This window comes from Acomys minous, assembly GCF_964271855.1.
Source record: "Acomys minous genome assembly, chromosome: 9".
Classification (NCBI taxonomy): Eukaryota; Metazoa; Chordata; class Mammalia; order Rodentia; family Muridae; genus Acomys; species Acomys minous.
In genome coordinates this window covers 28,676,645-28,695,554 of record NC_140490.1, presented here as the reverse complement: position 1 = coordinate 28,695,554, position 18,910 = coordinate 28,676,645, and the positions used below count along the sequence as shown (strand labels likewise).

Below are 18,910 nucleotides of genomic sequence, written 5' to 3'. Positions count from 1 at the left end.
GTCCACATCATATGTGGTTATTGGTTGATGTTCCAGTCTCTGTATTTTATTGTAGTTACCCTGTATTATGTTGCTAATATCTGCTTATGAATGAGTATATACCTTGTGTATCTTTCTGGGTCTGGGTTACCTCACTCAGGATCCTCACTCACTCTAGTTCCATCCATTTGCCTGCAAATTTCAAGATTTCTTGTTTTTAATAGCTGAACAGTATTCAGTTGTATAAATGTACCACAGTTTCTTCATCAATTCTTTGGTTGAGGGACATCTAGGTTGTTTCCAGATTCTGGCTATTAGGAATAAAGCTTCTATGAACATAGCCGAACAAATGTCCTTGTTATATGGTGGAACTTCTTTTGGATATATTCCCAGGAGTGTTATGGTTAGGTCCTGAGATAAAATTATTCCAAATTTCCTGAAAAAGCACTGATTGATTTCCAAAGTGGTTGTACAAGTTTGTACTCCCACCAGTGATGGAGGAGTGTTCCCCTTTCTCCACATCCTCACTAGCATGTGCTGTCACCTGAGTTTTTGATCTTAGCCATTCAGATAGATGTAAGATGGAATTGCTTTGAATTGCATTTCCCTCATAAGTAAGAATGTTCAGCATTTCTTTAAGTGTTTCTCAGCCACTTAATATTCTTCTGTTCAGACTTCTCTGTTTAATTTTGTACCGCATTTTAAATTGGATTACTTGGTTTGATTGGGTTTAATTTCTTGAGTTCTTTGTATATTTTGGATATTAGCCCTTTCTCAGATGTAGGGTTGCTGAAGATCTTTTCCCAGTCTGTAGGCTGTCATTTTGTTTGTTGACAGTGTCCTTCACTTTACAGAAGCTTTTCAGTTCCACAAGTTCCCATTTATTAATTGGTGATCTTAGGGCCTGAGCTCTATTAGTGTTCTATTCATGAAGATGTCTCCTGTGCCAAAGTGTTCAAGGATTTTCCCTATTTTTTCTTCTAACAGATTTAATTTGTCTGGTTTTATGTTGAGGTTTTTAATCCATTTGGACTTCAGTTTTGTGCAGGGTAATAGATATAAATCTATTTTCATTTTTCTACATGTAGCCATCCAGTTAGACCAGCACCATTTTTTGAAGATGCCATCTTTTTTCCATTGTAGAGATTTGGCTTCTTTGTCAAAAATCAAGTGTCCATAGGTATGTGGGTTTATTTCTGGGTCTTCGATTCAATTCCATTGATTAACCAGCCTATTTCTATATGAGTGACATGCTGTTTTTATTACTGTTGCTCTATAGTATAGCTTGAGATCTGGGACAGAAATTCCTCCAGAAGATTTATTGTACAGGATCGTTTTAGCTATTCTGGGTTTTTTGTTTTTCCATATGAAGTTGAGAATTGATCTTTCAAGGTTGGTAAAGAATTATGTGGGGATTTTGATAGGAATTTCATTGAATATGTAGATTGCTTCTGAAATCTTCTTCAAATTCTTTCTTCAGAGATTTGAAGTTTTTTCATATAAATATTTCACTTTCTTGGTTAGAGTTACACCAAGATACTTTATATTATTTGTGGCTATTGTGAAGGTTGTAGTTTCCCTAACTTCTTTCTCAGGCTGTTTGTTGTTTGTATATAGGAAGGCTACTGATTTTTTTTAGTTGATTTTGTGTCCAGCCACTTTCCTGAAGGTGTTCATCAGTTGTTGGAGTTCTTTGATAGAATTTTTGGGGTCACTTATGTATACTATCATATAATCTGTGAATAGTGATAGTTTGACTTCTTCTTTATTTATTTATATCCCCTTGATCTCCTTTAGTTGTCTTACTGCTCTAGCTAGGACTTCAATTACTATATTGAAAAGAAATGGAGAGAGTGGACAGCTTTGTTGAGTCCCTGATTTCAGTGGATTGATTTAAGTTTCTCTCCATTTAGTTTGATATTGGTTATAAGCTTGCTGTATATTGCCTTTATTCTGTTTGGGTATGTGTCTTGTGTCCCTGCTCTCTCCAGGTCTTTTAACATGAATGGGTGTTGGATATTGTAAAATTTTTTGGCATCTAAGGAGATGACCATGTGGTTTTTTTCCTTTCAGTTTGTTTATATGATGAATTACATTTATGGATTTCCATATATTGAACCACCCCTGCATGCCTGGAATGAAGCCTACTTGGTCATGGTGAATTCAGTTTGCTAGTATTTTATTCAGTATTTTCATATCAATGTTCATAAGAGAAATTGGTCTGAAATTCTCTTTCTTTGTTGAGTCTTTTTGTGGTTTAGCTATCAAGGTGATTGTGGCCTCATAGAATGAGTTTAGTAATATTCCTTCTGTTTCTATTTTGCGGAATAGTTTGAACAGAATTGATATTAGCTCATCTTTGAAGGTCTGGTAGAATTCTGCACTGAATCCATCTGGTCCCGGGCTTTTGCTGTTGTTGTTGTTATTGGGAGACTTTTGATGACTGCCTCTATTTCCTTAGGTGTGAGAGGACTATTCAATTCATTTACCTGATCTTGATTCAATTTTGGTAGTTGGTAGCTACCAAGAAAATTGTCCCCTTACTTTTGAAGTAAGATCTGATGATTCTTTGGATTTCCTCAGTGTCTGTTTTTATGTCTCCCTTTTCATTTCTGATTTTGTTGATTGGAATACTCTCCCTCTGTCTTTTGTTATTTGGCTAAACATTTGTTAATCTTGTTGATTTTCTCAAAGACCCAGCTCTTGGTTTCTTTGAATTGTTTTCTTTGTTTCCAATTTATTGATTTCAGCCCTAAGTTTGATGATCTCCAGCCATCTACTCCTTTTGGGTGTGTCTGCTTCATTTTGTTCTAGAACTTTCAGGTGTGCTGCTAAGTTGCTAGTATGGGATCTTTTCAGTTTCTTTACAAGAGCACTTAGTGCTATGAACTTTCCTCTTAGCACTGATTTCATTGTGTCCCATAAGTTTGGGAACATTGTGCCTTCAGTTTCATTGAATTCTAGGAAGTTTTTATGTCTCTTTTTATTTCATCCCTTACTCAGATATCATTGAGTGGGAAGTTATTCAGTTTCCATGAGTTTGCTGGCTTTTAGTTGTTTTTTTGTTTTGTTTTGTTTTGAGTTCCAGCTATACCTCATGGTGGTCTGATAAGATGCAAGGGATTATTTTGATTTTCTTGAATCTTTTGAGGCTTTCTTTGTGACCATGTATGTGGTCAGTTTTGGAGAAAGTTCCATGAGGTGCTGAAAAGAAAGTGTATTCTTTTGTGTTTGTGTGAAATGTTCTGTAGGTATCAGTTAGGTCCATTTGTTTCATGATGTCTATTATTTTCTTTGTTTCTCCATTTGGTTTTTGTCTTGATTATCTGCCTATTGGAGAGAGAGGGCTGTTGAAGTCTCCCATTATTAATGTGTAGGGTTTGATGTGTGATTTAATCTTTAATAATGTTTGTTTTATGAATGCCAGTGCTCCTGAAATTGGGGCATAGATGTTCAGAATTGAGACATCATCTTGGCATATTTTTCTTTTGATTAGGGTGAAGTGACCTTCCCCATCTCTTTTGATTAGTTTTGGTTGAAAGTCTATTTTATCAGATAATAGAATGGCTACTCCAGCTTGCTTCTTGTGTCCATTTTCTAGGAATACAGTTTTCCAACCCTTTACTCTGAGGTAATGTCTATCTTTATTGCTGAGGTGTATTTCTTATATGCAGCAGAATGATGGATCCTGTTTTCACATCCGTTCTGTCAGCCTGTGTCATTTTACTAGGGAGTTGAGGCCGTTGATGTTAAGAAATATTAATGACAATTGGTTGTTCCTTTTATTTTGATGTTGTTGGTGGTAGAGTGTTTGTGTTTCCATGTTTTGGATTTGTGGATGTGGAATTATTTATTTCCTGTGGTTTCCTGGATTTAATTAGCCTTCTTGAGTTGAAGTTTTCCTTCTAGTACTTTCTGAGGGCTGGGTTTGTGGTTAAGTACCTGATTAAACTTGGTTTTGTCATGGAATATCTTGTTTTCTCCATCTATGGTGATTGAAAGTTTTGCTGGCTATAGTAGACTGGGTTGGCATCAGTGGTCTCTTAGTGTCTACATGACTTCTGTCAAGGCCCTTCTAGCTTTCATAGTCACTGTTGAGAAGTCAGTTGTAATTCTGATGGGTTTGCCTTTATATGTAACTTGACATTTTTCTCTTGCAGCTTTTAATATTCTTTTTTGTTCTGTACATTTAATGTCTGATTGTTATCTGGTGGGAGGATTTTCTTTTCTCGTCAAATCTATTTGGAGTTCTGTAGGCTTCTTGTGTGTTTATGGGCATTTCTTTCTTTAGATTGAAAAAGTTTTCATCTATGAGTTTGTTGAAAATGTTTTCTGGACCTTGGAGCTTGGATTCTCCTCCTTCTTTTATTCCTACTGTTCTTAGATTTAGTCTTTTTATAGTGTCCCAGATTTCTTGAGTGTTTCATGTCAGGAAATTTTTGTTTTAATGTTTTCTTTGGTTGATGTATCGATACCTTCGATCATATCTTCCACACTTGAGATTCTCTCTCCCATCTCTTGTATTCGGTTGGCATGGCTTGTGTCTGTCATTCCTCTTCTCTCCCCTATGTTTTCCAACTGTAAGATTGACTCAGCTTATGTTTCTTTATTGCTTCTAATTCCCTCTTTAGGTCTTGAATAGTCTTATTCATTTCCTTCTCCCATCTGGTTAAATTTTCCTGTAATTTTTTTTTATAAGATTTATTCAATTCCTTCATCTGGTTGGATGTATTTTCCTGTAATTCTTTATAGAATTTATTCAATTCCTTCATCTGTTTGAATGTATTTTCCAGTGTTTCTTTGAGTGGTTTATTTTCCTCTTTCAAAGCTTCTATCATTTTTCTTCACCCTAGATTTAAAGTCTTCTCCTTGTGCTTCATGGGAGTTCATATCTCCAGGGCTTGCTGTTTTAGGATCACTGGTTTCCTGTGTTGTTATATGGCTCTGGGTTTTGTTACTAGTCTTCTTGTGTTGTCCTCTAGGCATCTGGTTGTCTCTGGTGTTAGCAGGCCTAGGATTCCTCCAATGAGGTTGCTGTCTGTGTCCCATGTTGGCCAGGCAGTTTGGGAGCAAGCAAAGAGAGCTCCAAGCCAAAGGTTGTTTGCTATGACTCTCCAGAGGCCTCCTCAGGATGTTGCACAGTGGGTGTTAGAGCCTCTACCCAGCTCAGCTCAGTGGGGTTCCCTGTCTGTATCCCAGGTAGGAGAGGAATTTGCTGATAGATTTCCAAGCCGAAAGTTGCTCAGTCCTTTTTGAAATGGCAGGGCTCTGTCTACCTGCTCTGTATTCCAGATAGGCCATTAAGCAGCTGGGGGACTGTAAGAGGTTCAAGCTTGAAGCTGCTCGGGTGCCCCACGGACCTTTTTGAAATGGCAGCAAATGTGAGTCTTGGTCTGCGCCAGACTCAGCTCTGTCTATCTGATCTGTATCTCAGATGGGTCAGGCTGGTAAGCAGCTGGGGATCTGAGGGGAACCCAGGGAATCCCAAAGCTCCTGGTGTGTTATCTAGGCCTTCTTGATATGACAGGGCTCTGTTTATCTGTTCTGTGCCCTGGTTGGGCGGAGAGAATTAGAGCTCAAAGCTGCTCAAGGAACAGCAGCTAATGTGGGGTGTGGCCTGCACAGATCTCTGCTCTGGGTGTCTGCTCTGTGACCTAGATGGTTCAGGCCAATGATCTGTAGGTGGCTGGGTGAGATCAGAGCCAGAAGCTGCTAACAGGGTAGCAACTAATGAGGATTGTGGCTGGAACAGATCTCTGCTTAGCCTATTTGCTTTGTGTCTTAGCTGTGTCAGAGCAGTATACTTTAGATGGGCAGGCACAGATTGACTCAGGCCTGAAGTTGCTCACAGGATAGCAGCTAATGTGGATTGTGGCTCATGCAGGTCTTTGCTCAGCCTTTTTTCTCTGTGTCTTAGCTGTGTCAGAGTAGTATGCTCCAGGTGATTGGGCAGAGAAAGACCAATGCCCACAATTGCTCATAGGATGGTGGCTATTGTCAGTTGTGGCTGGCGCCTGGATTCAGCTCTGTCAGTATGCTCCATGTTACAGATGGGCCCAGCTGACAAGCAGCTGGGAAGGCTGTGAGAATTCAGAACTCCAAGCTGCTCAGATGCTCCACAGGCCCTCTCGAGATGGCAGTGCTCTGCTTATCTTCTCTGTAACCCAGCTGGACTAGGCCGGCAAGCAGCTGGGGATGCTGAGAGTGATCAGAGCTCAAAGTTGTTTGGGTTCCCCACACTCTTTCTCAGAAGGCAGCTAATGTGGATTGTGTCCGGTGCTTGGACTCAACTCTGCCTGTCCGCTCCCTGTCCCAGACCCCGCAAAAAGTAGATGGGCAGTGACAGCCTGGAGCTGTATTGGATATCCCACAGTCCTTCCCAAGATGGTGGCTAATGTGGGCTGTCCCCAGGATTTTTCTGTGGTTTAGCTGGGTGGTCAGGGGTCGGGCCTACCCATGCCCCACACAATGTGGATCCCTCTCACCTGGGAATCAATAGCACTGGTGTTTTGTAGCTCTCAGTTTGGTCTTTAGGTTGCTGTGCAGTCCTGGTTTTCATGCTAATTGGACACAGTGTGCAATCAGTGCTGCCATCTTCGGTTCTTACCTCTTACCTGCCATCTTTTTGCCACCTCTTCTGTGAAAATCCCTGTGCCTCATGGGGAACAAACTGCAATATGTATTTTTCACTTAGGACTGAACACCCCACACTCTCTTATTATCTGTAGACTGTCTAGTTGAGGGTCTCTGTGTTATTTGCTGTCCTCTGTAAGGAGATGCTTCACTGAGAAGGGTTGAGAGAATTATGGGTAAAGCGCAAAGTCATTAGGAGTCATTTTCATGTCCATTTATTTGTTTTTTTTTTTTTTTTTTATCAACACCACCAACTTGAACACTGGTCTTCTTCCAGCAGTGACTGATTTATTTCCCTTCCTCAGTATGTATTAACATCCCTTATGTGTTTCAGCCCAGAGGTCCTGAAGAGTGAGCCGTATGGAGAGAAGGCTGATGTCTGGGCTGCTGGCTGCATCCTCTATCAGATGGCGACTCTGAGTCCTCCCTTCTGTAGCACCAACATGCTCTCCTTGGCGACTAAAGTAGGCCACTGCAAACAAAAGGGCCTCCTGTTGCTAAGTGACACATCCTGTCTTCCCCCAACCCTTGCGACTTATACCACTGACAGTTAAAAGCATGCATTGTTTGATTTCCTACATGACCCAGTCTACCTTATCTCCCCTCATCTAAACAGCTACTGCACTTCACATCACTTCTACTTGACTATGGTCATTTGTCGTATAACGTTATGAAAACAAATTCCTCATGACTGTTTCATTATGGTGGTGGAGATGGAACCGAGGTCCTAGCACATGCTAGGCAGCTGCTTTCCCATTAAACTACACCCCAGCCCCTACCCTAGGCCCACATGCCACCATATTATATTATCCCACGAATCACTTTATCATGAGCCCAAGGTTAACTTTACCTTAGCTTAGAGAAGATGATTCTGAATTCTTGAACTGTCTAATCGGCATTAGTTTTCATTTCTTGGCATGTTTTCATTCCTGATTAAAATTTGTATGTGAAGTTATATTAATTTATTATCAATCTACATCGTAGCCACGGATGGCTGCCCATAGAAACCATGGTCCTTTGACACTGTCGCTGTTTCCTGTTTTTCTTGCAGATAGTGGAGGCTGTGTATGAACCAGTGCCAGAAGGCATCTACTCTGAAAAAGTGACAGATACCATTAGCAGGTAAATAGTCTCATAGCTTATAACATTTAGCAGCCATCATAAAATCTCTCACTCTTCTCTATATTCATTACTTATAGGTAAATGCTTATGAAAGTATCTCCAGGTAATCCAAACCTAGCAAGGTATTTAAACATCATTAGTAATAGTGGTTCTTTGAAAACCACTGGGACATCCAAGAGGAACGTGAGATGTTGTACAGCCATTAGGCCTATCTATAAGACTTTATGTCAACATGAAAAATGTATGTGATGTAAAACCAAGCAAAACAAAAACTATGAAAACCTATTTTTATGAAATATGCATACAGAAAAAATAATAAGCTAAAAAAAGCTATGTGCTAAGTGATTAAACTGCAGTTATTTTTAAAAGCTTGCAATACTGTATTTTATACTAAGTTCTCAAGTGAAAATGAGAAGCTCTCCTCATTAAAATTGCAGGAGTTTAGGAAAGGTTGTTGCCCTCTGTACTCCCAGAGGGGCTGACTATTCCTCCTGACTGCAGGAATCCTCCTTGAATGCCTCACACTCAGATCCTTCCTACCTGCTGCTCTGGAGGTCCCAGCTACTCCCCTCATTACCACTCCCCCCCCCCCACGCTGATCCTTTCAGACATATGCATGGTTCTTGCCCTCACTTCCCTTGGATTGCCACAGAAACATCTCAAACCAGGAAAACAACTCTGACCACTCTCCTGCCTCAGTGCACTCCAGCCCACTTTATAAAATCTCAGTGTCAGTCGTTCTATGACTATTAACCCTTGTTGTAAAGCTACATGGATTTGGAATAAAATTAGGGGCATACTGTTAGGTATATCTGTGGAAGAATGCCCAGAAAGTTTGAGCTAATGAGAGCTGACCCACCCTGACTTTGGGCAAATGAGATGCTATCCCAAATTGCAGAGAAAGAAAGGGGGGCTGAACACCAATATTTTCTCTCCTTACACAGTGAGTGTAGTCACACCACACTCCTGTCTTCATGCTATCTGCCCTCTCATGGTGGACTGTGTCCCCTCTTCAGTGATGAGCCCAAACACCCCCTTTTTCCTTGTGTTACTTTGTCTGGTAACTTGGTTGTGACACCAAGGGAAAAAGACTAATACACAGAGTTGGTACCGAGAGTGGCACCACTCTTGCTGTGGGAAGCCTGAGCGCACTGTTTGTAGAGCTTTGTGTAACTGGTTTGTGGACCAAATATGGAAGAGCTTGGATCCACGAGGTAAAGAAGGCCCTGAGTGTCATAAGCAGAGCTCAGTGGGAAGAGTTTTGAAAACTGGAGTTTGCATGAATGCCCAGCTCTTGCAGCTCCAGGAAGGAACGCAAAGCCTTGCCAGGCACTGGACCAGGAGCCACTCACGTTTCCCGCCACTCTGTTGTTCTACCGTGCAGATGATGGGATGCCCTCAAGCAGGACCAAATGAGCCCTCCCTTCATTCTCTAGGCCGCTTTTGGTCAGGTATTAATATTTGGTGACAGCAACAAAAAAGTAACTAATGCCCCTAAAACATCACACTCAGGCACACTCATGCTTGCTTGTTGATGTCTTTCCTCTACAAACTAAACTTAAAAGCAGACACTTTTTACCCTGGTTCTGACCCGGCTATTGCAGAAGAGTGCCTGGCACAGACCAGACCTTCAGTCAACACTGGTTGTTGGAAGTCATGGCTGATAACTCATTGTCAAGGCCATCTTGGTACTTGCATGGAACCAACATTATTTCTCTGCTCCACCAAGCTGAACCGAATCTTTTTTTTTTTTTTTTTTGGATGTTAAAAGTTCTAGCATTGCCCTAGATGGGCAAGTTTCTGCCTTTTGCAAGGACTCTGAAACTCTGGCTTCATGTCTACCCTGCATGTATCACCACCTCCAGTGAACTGCTGTTGGCAGTCTAGAGTGGCCATTCCCCTGGCCCTTTGGTTACTCTTGCAAGTCCATTGCTCTTTGCTGGTTAATATCTCATCTATTTGGAGAATCATTCTTTTAAATCTTTTCCATGTTTATCTAACACTGATCTAATCTTATGAGCCTTGGATTCTATAGAACATCTTGGTCCTAGCAGACCTCTATGTACTGAAGATGCTGGTCAAGGGTTCTATGTTTCGTCATTTGGTGGAACCAAGGGTGACAAGCAGAGTGGCACATAGTGACAGCATCTTCCTTAGCAACTCTCATGTTGGTGGGCTCATGAGGAACAGACAGAGAGTAAGGAAGAGGGAGGAAAATGAGATTCATTTTATATGAGAGCTAATAGTGATGCTGATGAAGAGGTGTAGGCAGGTGAGGAAATGTTGCTTGCACTGTGGACTACACATTGTGGGTATAGTGCTAAGATGGCTAAAACCACATCTATTGGCTGGAGAAGTGGACTGATGTTGGAGATATGAAGAGTTGGATTTATTCAGTTACACCTTTGAGATGTGGAAGCAAGACCAGGAAAAGGGTAAATGTCACCAGCAAGATAAGGACAGGCCACCATCAAGAAGGACACCCCAAGATTAGCAATGGCTGCCTGGAGGAAGCTTGTGGGGGCAGTGGGGGGCACAGGAAGAGGCTTCATGGTAGGTTCTGAGTTCTCTGCCATCATGATATTTTAAAGGATGAATGGTGCTTATCAGTGACTCGGACGAAATGATTTGTTGCTGTTGTTTTGCATGTATATGAATGTGTGATGTGCATGCATGTATGTATGCTTGTATACATGTTCACACATATGTGTGTGTGTGTGTGTGTGTGTGCGCGCGCGCGCGCGCGCACACATGTATCTGGAGGCCAATGTTGATGCTTGATGCCTTTCTTGACCATTCTTTATCTTGTTTGCTGAGGCTGAGTCAGTTGAATGCAGAGGTCAGCAGTTAGGTAGTCTAGTTGCTCAATTTCTCTCTGGGTGTGGCTTTCATAGGGGTTCTTGGGATTTAAACTCTGGTCCTCACCCCTCTGTGGACAAGTGCCTAATCCACTGCTCCATCTATGAAGGCGCTGATGAAATGCTTTTCAAGGTGTTTATAATTTAAAATACTAAGAAATGACAATAAGTTAGACCTGGCAATCTAACTTTACAGCTGGCTGCCAGGGTGTGCTATAACAGACGTTATTTTCATTTAAAGTTATTTAAGATCCCTAATTATCTCCATTTGCATAAAGAAAGTTTTTTTCTTTAGGAAACTTCAAGCCAAAATTTATTGTGAATTAAATGAACTGTATATTTATTTAATTTGCTTTGAATTTTTAGTGTTGGAAAACTAAATTTCAGAAGAATTAGAGAACAATTTATGATTTCCCACTTCCTTAGTCTCTCAGTTTTTAAAAAATATTGGTGCAAGGTTATATAAAAACTGAGTTCTTAATAATCTTCAATGACTCAGCAAGTTACTAGGTTCAGAGCCAGTTGCCAGCAACTTGTCAGAGCCTTGGAATACAAAACAACCCCTGAACCTGATTTTTTTTTTTTTTTTTTAAGATAGGATCCTGCTATTTAAGCCAGGCTAGCCTGGGGCTCATTATCCTCCGTTCTCAGCCTCCTGGCTGGCTGCTGACATTCCAGGCCAGGAGTAACTCTTATAGTCATCCTTAAACTCCGTGGTATTTCCAGTCACACACACCTCGTTTCTTGAGTTTCCAAGCACGTTTACTTTGCACATTCTTGTCAAGCACAACCCATAATAAGTGCATTTCTAACATGTAGTCTTCCCCTATTCCTGGTTACATGGTGTATTCACAATCTTATCCTTGAAACTTTTCTTTCCTAAGCAATCTTTTAAATTGGGATAATAATGAAGCAACCCCTGAAGCCACCCTGAGGAGTCTGGAGCAAAACCAGACTATGTCTCCTTGCTCTGCCTGGTAGCAGCGTTGCTATTTTTACTATCATCGCACGGTGGCGCTGTGGAGGCAGCAGTGCGGCGGCGGCTTCCTTTCCTGCCTTTCTTTCTTTCCCTTTTCTTTTCCACTAACTATTCCCAGCCTGTGAGGTTTGCTCTGTGCCTGGCTGCAGAAGCTGTCTGGTGTTTTGTTTCCGAGCAGACGTGGTGATTAGAGAGCCAAGCCCGTCATGAGCTCTAAAAACAAGGGAATCCTTGCAGGCTCACCTTGCCTTCAGCTCTCTGCTGCACAAAACATGAAGTGAGGATATTTCAACACTATCCCTTGCACTGTTTTCCATCTTGTCTCTGACTGGAGCAAAAAGCTACTGAATGAAAGGAATATTCCAGTCCCTCGCCCCCTCCCCGACCCACCCAAAACATCATTTTGTGCTTATTTGGTTAGAGAGTCTTTGGAGAGTACCATATGCCAGACATTAGCATGCATGTGTCCCCGAAGGATGTGTCTGAAATATTCCGGTGAGCAATAGAGCTACACAAAAACAATTGCTAGTGTGTTTCTGGAAGTCCCAAAGCCTATGTCCAGGCATCTTGGTTAAGGATGGGTGAATTCTTTAGGTGATAGGCAGTGTTCACTTATTCATGGATTCAGTTGCTCATTTACCCAGGTCTCCTCAGGAGCCAGATTCCATCTCAACTGCTAAAGTCATTATGAAGAGACAGACATAGCCTTTCCTCTTAAGAAGCTTGCAGTGTACTGATGAATTAGAACATTAAAATCCCATCACGCAGTAGTTTATAAACTGAAATGCAGACAGTGCAGTGGTCTTGCTAATAGATTCCACGGCTGTGCAAACAGCCTTCTGACTGACCTAGACGGATGTGAGTGGCGCTCACTTCCGTATGTCTGATGCTGCTGCCTGCTTCCCAAACCACAGAGACCTAAGCACTTAATAGGTCAAGTTACTTAAGCAAAACTTCTTAAGAAAAATGTGCGACAATGTAGACATATTCCAATGAAGACTGTTCGAAACAGCGTATCCCAACCTAAGTCAGAAACAAAACACAGATTATTAGCATAAGACCCTCATCAACAAGACCTAGTAAGATGAAATTTATCAGACACATTGAGTATCCACAACTCTGCTGGCCTTAAAATGAATGATGGTGCTAATAGCCAATTACAAGGAAGGTCAAATGCTTCCTCTCTCATATTTTATCAGCTTTTACATGCCCACTTTTCATTTTTAGCTCAGATTCTCTCAGGTGGTAAACTGCTCTTTTGTATGCCAAAATAAGCTATAATTTAAAAAAAAATTAAAAATATATTAAAATAACATTTTTGTTTCCTTTTAAACAAAAGGAAACCCAGGTTGGCCTCAAACTCATGCTCTTCCTGACTCAGGCTCCTAAGTGCTGGGATTTTACTTTTGACACTATACACATCTCACTAGTGAGTTGGGCTGATTTAGAAGGTAGTCAAGCATACAGGCGAAGATGGCCCCTTCCTTCACTGGGAGAAGAGGCCTGGGAGGACCAAGGCTAGCCTACAAGCCTTGCGTCTGAGCTCCAGTGCAAAGCCCTCCAGCTGCCCTCCTTCCCTGAAGTTCAGATGTCTTTTGAGAAGTGCTGGATTCAGAGCTCTGTCTGATGCTCGTCCTGTCCCAGCTGCTCTTGGGTGCAGATTCCATGATGGACAAGCAGTTGCACTAAACTTGACCTCCTCCCCCCGCCCCTCCCCCCCCCCCCCATGCCATCCCACCAATGAAGGACCTCTGTTACAGTTACCGTGTCTTCTCTTAGATGCCTCACTCCCGATGCGGAAGCGCGTCCAGATATTGTAGAAGTTTGTTCCCTGGTGTCAGATGTCATGATGAAGTATTTAGACAACTTAGCCACATCCCAGCTGGCCTTGGAGAGGAAACTGGAGCGGGAGCGGAGGCGCACACAGAGATATTTTATGGAAGCCAACAGGAACGCTGTCACGTGCCACCATGAGCTGGCCCTGCTGTCGCAGGTAAGTAGAAAACTCTTGGTCCTCCATGGGGCCTTGTAATAGTCTGTCTAGGGGGCTAGAGAGATGGCTCAGTGGTTAAGAGCGCCACCTGCTCTTCCAAAGGTCTGGAGTTCAATTCCCAGCAACCACAGGGTGGCTCATGACCATCTATAATGAGATCTGGTGCCCTCTTCTGGCCTGCAGGGGTACATACAGGCAGAATACAGTATAAATAATAAATGAATCTTAAAAAAAAAAAAAGTCTGTCTAAAGTTCTTCATGTTTGTCTTAAGGAAAACTTGCCTAAAGTAAGGACAACAGCCAAAAGCTCAAACATTTAGTCGTTATAAAGTAACCTTTGCATCCATTATTATTTTCTATAAGTAAATTTAAATAATTCAGAATTACTTATCTTCCACAGAACTTATCCATAATTTACTGTCTACTATCAGGAAGTGCTCTTAGAGAGTCTTCATGTTAAGCTAACAGTCTGTGTGTAGCACCTAGTGTGTGTAAATATTTATTTTCCTTAGTTGTTGTGTTACAGTTAGGATAAACATGTAAGCTCAGTCAGAGTAGAAAATATTTGCCTTTCAATGTTTCTCGCTGGTCTGTGTAACCTCTGTGCTTACTGCTTTTGTAAGGACCTGTTGCAGAACCTCAAATCTGAACACTTTTGACTTTTTCCTTGCAGTTTTCTTTGATCTGTAGATTATAGTGTGAGCATAGTGTGAAGGATTCAAAGTTTCACTTGGGCACGTGGTGGCTGACAATGGTTTTGTTCAGTCCTACTTTCCCTTCCTGGACCTTGGCAGTGGCTGACTGCTTTGGACACCACCTCAGCAGGCACTGAAAGTGCTGCCTTCTGTTCTGAAGGTGGGATTCCAGGCAATAGGACCCCAAGGATCATTCTTGCTCATCATATCTGGTCATTGGTTCCTTCTCACTGTGCTAAGGACGTGCTCTCTGTGAGCAAATGAAGCAAGCAGTCAACCTCAAAGAAGAGACAGCTCTGACACCCTGAGTAGCAGCCTTTCAAAGAGTGTGTTCTAGAGAGAAGGAAAATGCTGCTGTGGAGGGAGCTCTTCCTCACTGCTGTGGTGTGAGTCACCTTTACTGCTGTGGAGTGAGCTTTGTCTTTACTGCTGTGGTGTGAGTCGCCTTCGCTGCTGTGGAGTGAGCTTGTCCTCACTGCTGTGGTGTAAATTGCCTTCGTTGCTGTGGAGTGAGCTCATCCTCACTGCTGTGGTGTGAGCTGCCTTCACTGCTGCAGAGTCAGTTTTGTTGTCACTGCTGTGGAGGTATTTGCGAATCTCAAAGTCGAGGATTTCATAGTTTTGTGTTTGGGGGAGATTCATCCTCATTACTTTAACTGCTGAGTCCAACTGTGACCTCGAGGCTGATCTACCATGGCTTCCTGCTATTACGAGGGGACAACCGTGGCTCTCTTTGCTGCTGGGCCCCGCGTGGAGAGCAGGGCTCATTTGCTCATTATTTTCCACCTGGTTTCCATCATAAAGCCAGGCAGCAGGATGAGACATTCTTCCACACATGTTTATGTTTTTCATAGATGCGAGAGACTTAGCTGCTCCTTTGTCTTATCTGCCGAAGAGTTTGTGGCCTGGCATTAATTTTGCACTGCAGAGCTCTTAGCGGGTTTCCAGTTGGACACGAAAGGGTCAGTGTTTATTACATTCATGTGGGGGTAGGAAGATTTCACTTAAAATTGAACAAGAGAAATCCTCTTATCTTTAGCAAACCACCTTGAGAAGGACCATTTTATGTATTTATTTTTAGTTCTAATCTATAAAAATATATCTGTGGAAGCTCTCAAACATATCAGCAAAATGTTTCTTCCTCCCCCAGCACCAGCATCTGACTCCTCAGAGCTCATTTCTGTCCCTTCTGATCCATCTACTCCCCAGTCCTCGCCGTTCTCAGATCAGTTTAGCAAATCCCAGATGCACACGATTTTACTCATCAATCTGTCCTTATGTGTTTGGAGATCAGCTTCAACTGGAGACATCAGACTCTCAGGCTGAGGCCAGAATACAGGGCAGTTGGTACAGTCAAAGGAGGGGTTTTGAAGAGTATTTACCAGCTTCAGAGAATATTAGGATTAAAAAATTAATGTGTTGAAATCTACAGTGTAACTTCAAAAGTCAAAGTACAACCCTTGAAAGGTCTAATTTATTTAAATACGAGTATAATAGTAATTCTTTTATTTAATTGTTAGCATGATATTTTTCTTTTTAAAGAACTTATATCTTGAAGAAGCTGTGGTGTAAAAATTACTGACCCATGTGACCTGCAGTTAGGCAATACTATTCACATAAGCATCACTGTAGTGTATTTTCTGTTGAAAAACCAAAATCTCAGGACTTATACTTAATAAAGCAGAGAGAGAGAGAGAGAGAGAGAGAGAGAGAGAGAGAGAGAGAGAGAGAGAGAGAGAGAGAGTATCTGGGGGGATGGCTGAGCCATTAAAAGAACCTGGCTGAGCCGGGCGTGGTGGCGCACGCCTTTAATCCCAGCACTCGGGAGGCAGAGGCAGGTGGATCACTGTGAGTTCGAGGCCAGCCTGGTCTACAAAGTGAGTCCAGGACAGCCAAGGCCACACAGAGAAACCCTGTCTCGAAAAAAACCAAAAAAAAAAAAAAAAGAACCTGGCTGATCTCCCAGAAGACCAAAGTTCAATTCCCAGCACCCACGTGGTGGCTCACAACCATCTATAATTTTAGTCCTAGGGAGTCTGCAGCTTGACTCTGGCCTCTGTGAGTACTGTCTGCATGCAGTACACAGACACATAAGCAGGCAAACCACCCACATCCATAAAAATAATAAGTAAAATGCTTAAAAACTTAAAAAAAAAAAAAAGGAAACAAGGGTGGAGATGTTGTCAACAAAGTGCTTCCCTTGCAAGCCTGAGGACCTAGGTTCAATCCTGGCACCACTGTGTGACTCCTGGGAGAAGTGAGAAGTGCGCACTCACTCCAGATAGGACACCAAGAGCAGAATGAAGGAATGTTTTTGCCAGAGTCTGATTTAGCAAACCTAATGCATTTACTGGGGTTACTTACTGGAATATATATGAGGGGTTGCTTAGCAATGCAGACATGATCTAAATACAGCAGCTGTACTGCCAAAGGGCCACCCCAGCATGGTGACAATTCATGGTGGCTGCACCCTCGTAGTCCTTTGTGTGACTTGCAGGGAGCTTGCTGGTGGTGGGAGCGTCTCCTCTTCCCAGTGAGCGTATTTCTGCTTCCGTCGTCTTCAGGAAAGGCCTTGAGAGTCCTATTAACTCAGGAACTTATCGTTACTTGTGAGTTATTTCCTGCCCTAGTCTCAGGGGCTTCTTCATTCATTTCTGGAGGGAACGTTTTAGTTCAAAGAAAATCAATGCATAACAACCACTCACATAAAAAAAAAATACAGGACAAAACCTCTTGATGGGGGCTGCTTGTCAACTGGAGAGTGGTCCCCAGAACTCATGCAAAGGCATATGTGGAGAAGCGAATCCACAAAATTGTCCTCTGATCTCCACATGTGTACCACGGCATCCACTCAAGGCCCGCGCATGCACCGTGCACAGATAAAAACACACAGCAACAGCAACAATAGCACTGGCAAATGCTTATAATCCCAACGTTGGTAAGGTGGAGAAAGGCAGATCACTAGAGCCCAGTGTCCAGCCAGCCTAGCCTGCCCCATGAACTCCAGTCCTCTAAGCAACCCTGCCTCAACACAAAGATGGGGCCACTGAGCGTAGGTAAGCAAGCATGGGGCTACAGAGATGTAGCACGCAGCCACTAGGAATAGCTTGGGGCTTACTAAGATGGGGTACCTAGAGTCAGTAGTAAGTCACCAAGCATGATGATTAGAACGAGATCCTAGAAATGCAGATGGTGGGAGGAGAGAAGTGATTCCTGCAGGTTCTCCTCTGACTTCCACACACGTACCATGGCATGCACCTGTAGCGTAGCACTCACACATACCAAACACAACTTAAAAAGAAGGGAAAGAAAACAAGCGTACCTTGTTTGTAGTTCCCATGGCTCGTGTCCTCGCTGTGTGGCATACAATTTAAGATGGCGTCAGTAATATCAAACGTGTAATGCCTGTGGTGCCTTATGCAAGTGACGGCTCTACAGTAAACCAGGGCATGTCAGTCATGTGGATAAACACATTCACTGGGTCCCTGGTCCAGCCGGAGGTGCTTCATGGAATGTTCAGTCTTTATGGACCACTGAGAGATGCTTGACTTCAAACCAAGCTTCTGTGACTGCCTTAAAGGAACACAAAACACTTCTCATACTATCTTAAGCATGCTGGTAATCTTCCCCTTTCAGAATCAACCAGGTACTAAGAGGAAAGCACAGCTTTATTGAAGAACCAGCAAGAACCCGATAGTGCATCTTATCAAAAGAAAGCAAGCAGTTGGTCTGCATTACCCTCACTGGGTGCCAGTCGTTATTGTAATTATTATTATCTTTCCATTTGCTTCTTTATTTGTTGTTTTTATTCTAATTAAACTTTTCAATTAGTATATGCAGAGTTGAGTATCATCCTGGCACTTCTAAACTATCTTCGCTCTCTTCTCTCTATGCTATTACCCCCGGTATTCCTTGACCTCCCCCACGTAGCTCCTTTGTGCTTCCAGGTTTACACGTGTCCTGTTTCCCTCTCCATTACTATTTCCAACTGTGTCTAATGTCATCTCTGCTTTCCATAGCAATGTTATGATTGCTCCAAGTACGCTCTGTCCCAGAGCAGGGAGTATCAATAACGCAGCCACACAGCTCATTATGAACGAGGGCCTAAGGGAAGAGAAATTACAGGAACACTGCAGACCCCCACACCTGGAAGGAGCTCTGTGGTGAATTGGTTAGAATGCTGCAGATTAGCTCAAAACTGACAGAAGACACTGCAGACTTCCATCTCACGGGGCATGTGCTATTTATCCCCATTCTTTACTTAGTCTTAATTATGGACGTTTTCATAACAGGCTGCTAAAGATGAGTACAAATACATATTTCAAAAGAGCCAAGGAAGCTTCATTAACTACCTTCCTACTGGGTACGGCAGTTGCCTACTGTGAAAGTGAAGCAAGGAGTTCCCTTTAACTTCTGAAATTCCAATTTGAGGACTGATGCAGAGGGCTGTTAAGAATGAGAATAATTAGAATATAATAAAGTGCAGCTTGATTCATCAAGTGCCTAATGATGAGAGAATATGGGGTTCACGTCAGAGACCATGACAGTCACGTCTTGTCTGGGGTTCTGGCACTATTTGCAATGCATTGAGTCCACCGTCATTACCCTATGGGAATTATTTTAGATCTGAGGCAGAAAATGGATGTGGGTA

General features: G+C 42.4%; 1 protein-coding gene across 4 annotated transcripts in view; it reads left to right on the top strand.

Moving 5' to 3' along the window:
* Window positions 1-18,910, top strand: part of NEK10 (NIMA related kinase 10) — a 190,718-nt gene that overhangs the window by 110,102 nt on the left and 61,706 nt on the right. For all 4 annotated transcript variants that reach the window (XR_014781490.1, XM_084794334.1, XM_084794333.1 and 1 more), the window contains exons 24-26: window positions 6,947-7,076; window positions 7,664-7,734; window positions 13,351-13,564. Coding sequence is in view for 3 of the 4 variants with exons in the window: in XM_084794334.1 (XP_084650460.1) it covers window positions 6,947-7,076; window positions 7,664-7,734; window positions 13,351-13,564 (415 nt within the window). In the remaining variant the exon portion in view is untranslated. The remainder of the gene's footprint in view (window positions 1-6,946; window positions 7,077-7,663; window positions 7,735-13,350; window positions 13,565-18,910) is intronic.